Source organism: Meleagris gallopavo, chromosome 10, assembly GCF_000146605.3.
Source record: "Meleagris gallopavo isolate NT-WF06-2002-E0010 breed Aviagen turkey brand Nicholas breeding stock chromosome 10, Turkey_5.1, whole genome shotgun sequence".
NCBI lineage: Eukaryota > Metazoa > Chordata > Aves > Galliformes > Phasianidae > Meleagris > Meleagris gallopavo.
The window spans coordinates 3,239,591-3,250,886 of record NC_015020.2 but is presented as its reverse complement, the minus strand read 5'-3'; the positions used below and the strand labels follow the sequence as shown (position 1 = coordinate 3,250,886).

Below are 11,296 nucleotides of genomic sequence, written 5' to 3'. Positions count from 1 at the left end.
TGCCGCCTTCACAGCGCGCCTGCGGAGCTCTGCCATACCTGGCTGCCGCCGAGCAGGTGCACGGCCCTGCCACGCGCTGCTCCACGTCCTCGTGTGACTGAAAGAAATGTTCCTCCTGTTAAAGAGGAAGAAAGCAACGCTAACCCTGCAACCACTTATTAGCCTGCGGTCCTGTCCACGTCTAACAAGGCTTTGTCCAAAATAAAGGCATAAGCAAAATCAGAAATAGATACAAAGTGATGTGCACTCCTAAAGAGTTCTGCTGGTAAAAGGGCACGGGGAGCCTCCATCTTCCTCCTGCTTCTCTTTTGCAAGAGCTGCAGTGCCAGGTGCAGCAAGCCCTGCTAATGGGCAGGCAGACAAAAGGCAATTCCACGTCCATCCTGGCTTCTGATTCCAGTTCATGTAGGGGTTCTAACATGTCCAACACAGCAGCACACAGTGGGGGCGAGACTTCATTCAGACCACCAATAACAAGAATCATAAAACCATGACACCGTGTAAGTGATGCACCTGGTCTTCAGGTGTCCCTGAAAACTCCTGGCACAGACATTTTATCTCAGAGGATATCCAAATTCCTCCTGCGCTGAGCAGGGTCTTCTGGCAATCTACATTTCAAATGTATACACTTAAAACAGCTGTTCTCCCACTAAACTGATTCATGGTGACATTCCATAGGATACTCCAGCCTTCAAAATTGCTAAGTGATTAACTGAAATCGGTGGACCTGGATTCATAAGCAGGACACTGGTGTTCTTTAATCATGAGAGCTCTTCTGCAAAATATGTTGTGCAAATTACGTTGTTCCTTCATTTCCTGTTTGAATGCCATATCCCTGACCATCACTAGATGAGGTGTATCCATAACAGCTGACATTCACAAATATGTTGAAGTCACACATTAAACAAAGATCACTCTGGATGATCTTCAATAGTTTATTAATTTAAAACATTGTTCCAATAAATACATACTAATAAACATTAAGACACTCCATAAAATCTAAGTAGGACATTTACAAACCTGTTAACAAAGTAAAAACAGCATTTTATTTTTTTTAAACTGAGGTACATGCAGGGTAATTTAAGGCAAATTCAGTGAATTACTCTTTTACACTGATTCCTGCCCACCTCAGGTGAGTCTCCCTTTAAAAACTTAAAAAAGAGAACAAAAACAAATATGCAAAGGACACAATTGAGTAGCTATTTTCCAGTTATTTATAACAAGACTGAGTGCAGAAGCCAACAATTTTTCTGGATCGAAAGTCTTTGCTTTCCCAACACCCCTGCTCTCAGTCAGGACCAGTCCTTAGGTGGGTTTCTAGTTATAAGGCATAACTCTGTGCTTTGGCTTTTCCAGTTGTCTTTCATAAACTTTCTTTTCATCAGTAGATGTAGCAAGACATAACTCCACAAGCCTCAAAAACACACAGCCAGGCCTTGCTTAGTGACAGAGATAGCTTTGGGAGGTAAAAGGGGTCTCCCTCCTAACTGTCAATACAACTCCTAATTTACACCGGAATAAGTGAGAGCAGAAGCAGGCCCAAGCTGGTGCCTCAGCTTAAAAAATAGCCAGATGTCAAACTGCACACTTCAGTCCAGATCCTCTAGGCTTTCCTGACAGGAAACCAAGAGTGAATCCTTTCAGCACTGAAACTCAACCAAGGCAAGCACTGCCTGTGCCATTTACTGACTACTCTCTGTGAGTACCATGTAAACACTGTTATACCCACATATCCGTGCACAGTAATTCAAGCTATTGAAAACATTAGGATTTTTATCTTCGCCATGGGAGAAATACTTTCCAGCTTACAGGTATTTGGTAGCTTATCCATCTTCAGAGTAAAAGCTTTGTATCTAAAAGGCTTATTTTCCAGTGTTATTTCAGAAACAGAGGACAAGAAATAGAAACCCCAACCTTTAATTTCCATTCTCATAGTCATGTAGGTTGAGCTGCCAATGCATGGCCCTGTCCTCTTCTTTCCTCTCCAAGCTCCTGGTCAGAAAGGTAATGCCAGGGTCTGTTATACAGACAGGGCTCAGGTCCAGCGGGGAAGCCAAGGGAGTTTGTTCTCCTAGTGTTGTAGGTGCTTTCTGCATTGCAGGACTCATTTGAGGCCATGCTGTGTCTCCCGGTGTCTCCGTAAATCCACCTTTCTTTGGAAGCCTTTGCCACACAGATCACAGCCAAACGGCTTGAATCCTGTGTGTTTGCGACTGTGAGTAATGAGGTTAGAGCTCTGACTAAAGGCTTTTCCACACACCTGACACTTGTGAGGTTTCTCACCTGCAAGCAAAAGGTGTTAAAGAAGGTGTGAAAGGGGTAACATGCTGCACACTCAGGGTCAGAGCAGATAGGAAATGCATTCTGGGCTTCAGAGCTAACTGAAGTGATTCATACGTGATTACAAAAAAAGCCATTCTTACTAAAATCATGCAGTTGGCTGCCTTGAGTAATCAGCTGTGCCTGCACCGTGGCTTAGGAGGCACAGATCTGGCTGTACTTGCATTGCCCCAGTACAGTCCTGGGAGCAGCTTGAAGCAAATAGTGCTCCGAGGACATCACAGCTTGTGAACACATTGATATTTGGCTGCACAGCCTCTGTGTGATTTAAATTGCTTTTTTTTTTTTAATTTAATCTAGAAACATCAGGAATTACTGGAAAGACCCCAGCTTGTGATGACTGTCTGACATCAATTATGGCATCAACTTAGGTGCAAGTGAAATAGATTGATGGATGCTGCTAAGCCAAAACCAGTGAGCTGTGGCCTGCCTGCAAAGAAGGATGAGGCCCTTGAGTGAACCTGAAGGGCAGGGTTCACACAGTGATCTGCTCTTCTCTCTAGTCCTCACTCTGAAATGCTAGCAGTCTCTCCAAGCGAGTCCTGAAGTTCTCCTCCTGGCAAATAATGGAAATGGGAGTAAATCCAGCCTGTGAATTTCTCTCACGGAGAGGTCAGTGGCACAACTAAACTGGTCTCCATAGGAGCAGGATCTCAGTGCATTTCCATACTGTTTACTATCAAATAACGGAAAAAAAGGAACCCTAACCACAAAACCAAGCCTGATTTTCAGAATGGCTTTGCACCTGTGAAGCCTGCCAACTTCAGCTGGAGCAACAAGCACTCTTTGTACTTTTGAAAATCAGATTCTTAGAAAAGTAAAATCTGTGTGAACTGAGCCTCCAGCACATTTTGCAAGTGGATGCTGCATATGAAATTTTCCCTAACTCAGTTAAGGTTCTGGTTCTATATTATCAATTAACAGCCCAGAGACAGTTTGTGACCTCAGAATAATAATCCAAAGAACATTTTGGCCCATTTAGAATTTGCTTGAAATCTCATTTGAAAAAGTTACTATGGAAATACTTTCTACTTCCTAAATACTTCATTTTCATTCAGCAGTAATCTTCTGGAGAATCTTTCTGGGTACTATTGTTCACTGCTTGTGATCTAGAAAAATCACAACCAAGCAGCACTACATATGATGTCATCTTTCTACATATTTACCACTTCAATATTTCACTCTTGATATCTGCTAATATTCCACTCTCAGGAACCATGATTTTGGTCATCCAAACCTTGGGCTAGGCCACTACAGCTATTATTTTGTGCCTAGAAATGTTTCCGTGTCTCACATCATTCATCTCCCTCTACCTTAAATGAATGTGGTGAAGGTATGTAAAGTAAAATTTACTTTTACAGATCTCTGATAAACCTGCCTTCTCACTGAACAATATTTTTAAAACAATTTCCTTTTGTGATTCACCTGCTCTTTATTAGTTTCCATGTTTATTACTAACAGTGAAACTTGAGAACTCTGCACCTCTCTTTCCATTCTGTATCAGGCTGCAGTCCTTTCTCAGAAAGTCCGGGTGGAAGTGCAGACAATCAATCTCTGAACAAATATTTAGACTAAGATTTGGACCCTGGGACCGCCAGTTTACTGTTTGACCTAGAGGAGGAGTCTTGCTTCTATTGTAAATTGGTAGATCCTGTATAAAGAGATGCTGCAGTCAAATTCACCTATCATTTTCCAGGGACCTCAGCTGTAAATCAAGGCCACAAGAATATAATACTCTACAAATCATCTTACACAAAAGCTGTTTAAATAAACATCGGTAGATCCTATTAAGGGAACACAGATTGGATTGCGAGGATTTGGGTTATTTTGCAGCTGCTGTTCATGAAACCACATTCAAATCACCATCATTTGCACAAGAAGAGCTCAGATAGCGTGAACCACAGCAGGGCTATGAGAAGCACAGGGAGGTACATATGCTGTTCCAACTGAAGAGGAACAGACTGCTGCAGAGAGGCCACTTCAGAGACCTGTCCCCATAGTTGAGGCTGAACAGCAACAGCTGTAAGGCATACCTGTATGAATGAAGGTGTGTTTCTTCATATCAGATTTCTGGTGGAACCGCTTCCCACAGTACTGGCAGGGATAGGGCCGGGTGTCTGAGTGGATAAGCAGGTGGGTGGACAGAGTGGAAGATCTCTTAAAACTCTTTCCACAGATCTTACAATCGAAGCTGCGTTCCTGCAGAAAGAGGAGCCCAAACACACCCGCATTACGCTATGCCAGAGAACCCACAGCAACTATCTGGCCAGCAGCACATCAGTGTTGCCCCTTCTGCCTTAGAAAGTGCTTCTGCATCTCCAGAAAGCTGGCCTGAGGAGATGCTAAAACAAGCATGACAGTGTTGCATAATGAAAAAAGATAATGAACCCTTTCCCACTGCCTGCACATTTCAACATGGACCCATGATCATTCCGCTGGGAAGAGCAGCAGCTGCAGCACTGTTCAAAGTGCACTCTACACAGGAAAGTGGGTGCTGAGGTCTGTGTGGCTCTCTGGGGAAATTTCTGTGGCATGTTGATTTGTGCTGGAAGCCTAACGACTAACTGCATATTTCTACTTTCATTATAATGAAGTGAAAGGTACCTAGAGCACCTGGGGAAAAGAGCTTTTTGGCTTACTGCTTCGACAAATTAACTAAATGCATTAAGACTGCTGTGTCTCCTTTCCCTATCACAAACCTCCCCATCACTTTCTTCCACCACAGATCGTCTTTTTATTTAACTCCCATTACACCTTCCTCTTCCTGCTATGCTTAATATAGGCACCTTATTTGGCTTTTTATGCACACTCCCAGAAATTTTCTCCACTCCTTGGATTTAATTTGCAGTACTGCTCTTTTCAACATTACTTAATGGGCGATGAGATATTTCTCTTCATTGTGCGCTCTGCTGATGCACGCTCATGCAACTGTAAATAAGACAGCAAACAAACACTGTTGTAATTCTATCCTCCCAAACCCAATCTGAGGAAGGAAGATTTGCCAGGTTAAGTGGGTGGGTGAAGGGGAAATGTGGAACAATATCAGCAGATGGAAAATGTTACAAATACTCCTACCAAAATTAACTACCATATTCTTTTGGTGTGTGACTCAGAGGGCGTCGAGACGGATGAATTCCGTGCTCTATACCTGACTGGTCTTTCAGATGTTCCCTGCATGGACACAATGACTACCAACAAGGGAAGATTCATTTCTTTGGTGGAGAGGGAGGAGAAAAAATGAAGAGAGCTGTGTCTGAAGAAAGCACAGTGACTTGCTTTAGTCGTTAACAAAGTCCACACCCTCCTCACAGTTTCCAGCTCAGAGAACGAAAATTTATTATTTATTATCTGTTACTTCTGGAGTGCCAAAAGAGCCCATTGCTTAATACAGATACACACAAAGTCAGGAGAATGGAAACAAAGTCAGTATTCTGTGATTTGTCAACTTGTTCCTATTCTTCCTTTGCCTGCTAGCTGCCCACCCTTTACTCTGCCTACCATCATACTCTTCACCCACAGCTGCACCCTGCAGCCCTACTATGCTTTCTTCCTCTCAGTTTAAACATCCACCTAGTGCTCTGTCATTGCCTTCATGGCCCTCCCGGTGCCTGCTGAAGCAAGCAGCTGGCTCTGGCCTTCCCACCTTCATCTGGCAGTCTGCCCTGCTCTCACCTGTGAGTGCACGGCCTTGTGCTGCTCCAGGCTGACTGCGTGGCCGAAGGTCTTGCCACACATGTCACAGGCAAAAGGCCTTGTGCCACTGTGTGAACGGCGCACGTGTACCTCGAGGCCATGTGGTGTGGAGAAGACCTGAAAGGGAGAGAGCAGGCAGGGTCAGGTCAGCTAGGGAAAAGGGGCTGGGGAACAGTCATAACCAGCGTGGGAGAAAGGGGTCTCTACCTTGCTGCACTTGACACACTTGTAAGAGCCAGCACTAATGAGCAAAGGGCGGCACAAGAGGTCCGTCTCCACTTTGAGGCCACCAGGTCCTTTCTCCTGCTGCAGCCCAGTCTGTGTCTCAGTATAGAGTCCGGGTGCTGCTGCTGGAGGCCGCTCAAACAGCCCTGGGCCTGGGGAGCCAAAATCACCATAAAGTCCAAGGGAAGAGCTACACTCTGCACCATAGAGGGTGGGCTCAGAGCCCCGCTCGCAGAAGAGCCTCAAGGCTGAAGTTCGCTCCAGCGTTGGGCAGGGCCGGTAGCTTTGCACGAGGTGCCTCAGCTCAGAGCCTCCCAGGCTGCTCCATGTGTATGGTTTGAAGGGCACTGAGAAGGGAGGTGCTTCATCCAGGGATGGACACACAGATTGCTCTGAGGCTGTGGAAACACAAGGCCATGGGAATTAGTGTACTTTTACAGTCCAGCCACCATCATGAGGCAGAATTGGCCCAGTACCCAGGTTTGTGCAAGAGCCTAAACTGTTTTTTATACATTTTATATTGTTCAGTAGGGTCGGTGCATCCACTGCTAACTCCTCACCTGCTACCCCAATCAAATAATTCAAAGCAACCACCTCCATCTTTGGGTGCCCAGGTGCATACATACTGATCTGACTGTTGAGATACTAAACAACTCTGCCTGCAACTTCCTTTGGTTTTATCTGTTGCTCCTCAGAAAAGTATACTTACTATATCCCAAGCTGAGCATCAAAGCTGACAGTCCAAATATTTAAGTTTAATGCAGGTCACACTCACCCAGAAATGACATTATGGAGGTGCCAGAAGAAGCAAACGTGCTGAGATGTACACCTGCACAATAGAACTAAAAATTGTTCATTGCACAATGCAATGCTCAAATCCAGTCTCTCAACTTCGTGCCATAACTGCCTGTTATTGGCAAAAGAATAATCAAAATAGAAAACAGCTTCTGAAATGCTTGAATTTCATGCCTCACTTTTTCAGGGGAAAAAAAATAATTAAAATCGTCTGAAATAAAATCATGGTTCTTTCAGATTTCTCGGAATAAAGACACTGAGTCCACTGAAAATACTGAGTTCATAAATGCATTATGAAAATCGTTGGGAGAGACTGCATTAAAAATTGAAGGACAAAGAGATTTTCCTATCAGCCATAATCAAAGCTATCTTCCACCAAGACAAGCTCAGGTGACTTCAGCTGTCTGTAACAGCCTCACCTTTGGCAACAGCATCTGACCAAGGGGATAGGCATAAGATCTATCCCACTTGCTTTAGCAGAGACTGATGTAATGACAAGAAAACAGCCTCAGAGATCAGTGTATGAAGGCACGAATGCTCAGGGTATGGAGAAAACACAGTTATGCAGGGAATATGAGGTATCAGATCCCAACTGTGGCTGCCAGAGGTGGTAACTTATGTCCACGGTGTGCTACTTTCACTCTTCCTCACAAAAGGCAGCAGAGCTAGGAGAATCAAATGTCTCCACTGGACAAATACAGTAGCGAACTAAAAAAAAGCATTAATAAATTAACTGTTGAAACGCTGATGCCTTCACAGAAATATTGGCACCCCCTAGCACTTTGTTTAGTGGAATAGCTTCCCTTACCCAAAAACGTGTACGCTCACAATTATTTGATTTTTCTCATTCCTGCCAGCTTCACAGATTCCACAGCTTTATGAGCCTTCAGCAAAAGAAGACAACCAGGAGTGGGATAGGGAAGAGAGGCAGGAAGCATTAGGCTACCCATTCAGGCAGACAAATGACCACTGAGGATTATAGAAAAGTGTGAAAATACATCAGAAATCAAGTTTTTAATTCTTATTTCTTTTATGTAGCTTCATATGTTTACAGACTCAGATTTTTCTATTAAAATACTATTATTTCAGTTGGGAATATAAGCACACGTATCAACTGGGACATTTGAACAGAGAGATGAAATCAAATTAGCTGACATGGTGCTAAGCATGATTTTTCCTGTTCTGCACTGACTGCAAAGTTGTGGTCAGCATCACATCATCTATCTTGTGTCTTTGCAACCAGTTTCAGTGTTGTCATGTCTCACGATTTTATCGCAAGATTCAAAACTATCTTAAAGCTCCAGCTCTTGAAACTGCATGATTTCATCGCACGGCTTTCCTTTTGTTTTCTAGCTCTTGTAACTACTTTTTTCCCCTTAAAATCAATTACTAGGCCAGACCGTAAAGAAAAAATATGAAAAAATAAACGCTAAATATTTCAACACTAGAATGGAATATCCATAAGGCATTTCTTACAATTTTGATTTCTAAGCCAGTCCATTGAGGGTGGGGGACAAAAGACTGACTCTGACCTAATTTTTGTGCCCTTGGAGTTGGCAACACTGAACACGGTAAACACTGCACCACATGTCAGTTTACGTGCAGTGTTCCTTCCATCACCTCACATGGTTTAAAGACCTTGTAGACACAAATGCAGGAGAGCCACTCATGCTATACTTTCCAAGGGCAAGCTCAAGGCATCCAAGCCCCACATCCAACATCAAACCTTCTGTGTCACACTACACAGCAAAAGACACTGGTATCTCTGCCTCTCCTCTGCTCCACAGCATCCAGCCCTCCAGAGGGTGAATGGTAAAGAAAGACAGACTCTTCCTCCTCTCCATTCTTAGCAGTTCCGTGTAGCCCCTGGGAGAAGAAACATCAGCACTCCTTATTGGATGACAAGACGAACTCTACCTGAAATGACTGGGAATTGATTCAAGTGTCCTCTTCCATAAAAGAAAAATCACCATGATTCCTGAGTGACAGCTCTGTTACATCCAATAAAAGTCCCTCCGAGACTATAGCACCAAGAGATTCATCAAGCAATACCTTTGTACTGCTGCACAGAGTTATCGGGCACCTTCTGTATATGAAAACACATGTGATTACAGGCCTATGTAGAAAGTGAGGTTAAATAACACAGTGATCAGCACTGATGCAGTCAATGTATGTAGAATGCTAACCCTATAAAGAGGTACTGCATTGTGTCTGTGCCAGCCCTCCTGCACTGGCAGCACCGCATCCAAAGAGATCTGAAGACTGTCTTTTGTTGGACAACAAAGCATCCGCATTCACTCCTGGGGACAAGCAGGCAACGGTACTACTCACTGCACCTGCCCTATGCATGATTTACAAACATCATTTCTCAGCTGACCTGCCTATAGAAGCACAGAAACACACAGACAAACACAATCTCAAAAATCCAGCATCTCACCAGCACATCTCGCAGAAGTGACCTAGGCACAAATTCCAGTTTCACGCCGAATCTGACAAGGCAGCTGGACGGCAGGGATTTGGGAAAGTTGTGAAAGGAAGCCCACCTATTTAACCCTCCTGCTGGTGCCTTGATACTTGACAGCACCTCTCTCAATGCACCGAGGTTAGTTTAATGAAGCTTTTTCATGCCAGGACAGGGAGTCCCGAACCTTCAGTTATCCCATGTGAATGGAATCAAACAGTTCCAGGACTGTGCCCCTCCTCTGAAAAATCTTGATCTGGGAATGCTACTGTCATTTTGCAGATACCTTTCCCAGGTAACCGGATGGTCGGCAGGGAAGAAATGAGTGGGGAGAAGGCAAAGGCAGAGCAGCCCTGGTAAATAGCTGCTCGTTTTATATCTGCCTTTTAGATATCTTGTGAAAACGGTATTATTTGGGGAATGAGGAGAACAATTTGTAAGAATAAAAATTATACAGCACTATGCTTTGAGAAGAAATAATAGCAAAAGAGAGACTGCTGTATTCCTGCCTTAGGTCATTTGCACGGACCTAAACTGTTCTGTAGCTGTAACAACACTCATCAGCATTCTTTCAGGGAATGTTCAAATGAAGCGTTTTTAAGGGACTGGTGAGCTTTAGAAATGCAAGTCCCCATCATTACAATCAGCTGTTGATATGCAAGGACGCTATAAAATGAAGTTGGAAAATCAGTGGGGAAATAAGACCAAATATTCGTTTGCAGGCGTCTGCTGTCATTTTGAAAAGCTGAGACAATTTTTCCTTTGCTAAGATAGAAATTGTTCTTTTTTCAGCTGTCATTTTTTAACCCAGGCAATAAAAAGTAGGTTTTGTATATACATATTTTTGTTATAAAATGACAACGTGGTATTTTTAAATGAGATAAGTATTCATGCCAGGCTGGGGACAGCATCTCCCACTGCTCCAACCACATCAAAGGCAGGACAAGGGAGCTAGAGACAGGCGCTGCAGCCATAAATGTGAGTTTCCTGGATCTGGGGTGTTTAAATCTGACTGTCATTAGTTTCATCTGGTTGTTTTATGAATGTAGTTTTGGAAAGGAAAAGGGAAAAGAAAAGGGAAAAGAAAAGCAGGAGAGATCCTTTTCTTTTTATAGACAAGAAATAGCCTCAAAGGGAGTTTGGGAAAACATCGAGCAGGCAGTCCAAAACACAGAGTTTCCGCTGTTCACTACAGGTAAAAAAATAGCCAAGTAGATACGTTTACTGTCTTAAAATACATTTATCAACTAAGGCCAGGTACCAGGACCCTGTAAGAAAACGCCAAGACCTTTAAAACATAACCGTCTGCCTTCAGCAATTAATGAAAAAGAAATGACAATAATAATACAACTCCCATACCGCCTGACCATAACATACGGCTCCCTTAGCCGGGGGAGCCCGGCTGGAAAAGCAACCCGAGAGAGACAACACGAAAACGAGTGGGAAAAGGCAAATCTGTCCTTCCACTCGTTTTAGACGGCGGCCGGAGGGCGCGGACACGGGAGCGCTGCCGGAGCCCGCTGGGCACTGCTGCCCCGCTCCTACCTGGCGAGACGGAGGGCGAGGGCGGTCTCCAGAAATCTCCGAACTCGGACACCCTGTCGCAGATGCTGCCTTCGCAGCTGGGCGACGACTCGGAGGTGCCATCGGCAGCCTCGGTGAGGTGGGACTCCGGGGAGAAGCGCCCCTGCGATGGCTCCGGGTCGGGAAGGACGGTGCGGCACAGCCCCGCGCCCTCGGGGATCTTGTCTGCGGGGAACGGGAGGCGAGAGGAGCTCAGCG

At 44.4% G+C, this 11,296-nt stretch overlaps 1 protein-coding gene across 1 annotated transcript in view; it reads right to left on the bottom strand.

The window, feature by feature from the left end:
* Positions 1 to 1,048: 1,048 nt before the first annotated feature.
* Positions 1,049 to 11,296, bottom strand: part of GFI1 (growth factor independent 1 transcriptional repressor) — a 21,093-nt gene continuing 10,845 nt past the window's right edge. Inside the window, exons 3-7 of the mRNA XM_010715848.1 lie at positions 11,060 to 11,289; positions 6,241 to 6,656; positions 6,013 to 6,150; positions 4,374 to 4,539; positions 1,049 to 2,283 (exon numbers count right to left, since the gene is read on the bottom strand). Of these exons, the coding sequence (XP_010714150.1) occupies positions 2,105 to 2,283; positions 4,374 to 4,539; positions 6,013 to 6,150; positions 6,241 to 6,656; positions 11,060 to 11,289 (1,129 nt within the window). The 3' untranslated portion in view covers positions 1,049 to 2,104. The remainder of the gene's footprint in view (positions 2,284 to 4,373; positions 4,540 to 6,012; positions 6,151 to 6,240; positions 6,657 to 11,059; positions 11,290 to 11,296) is intronic.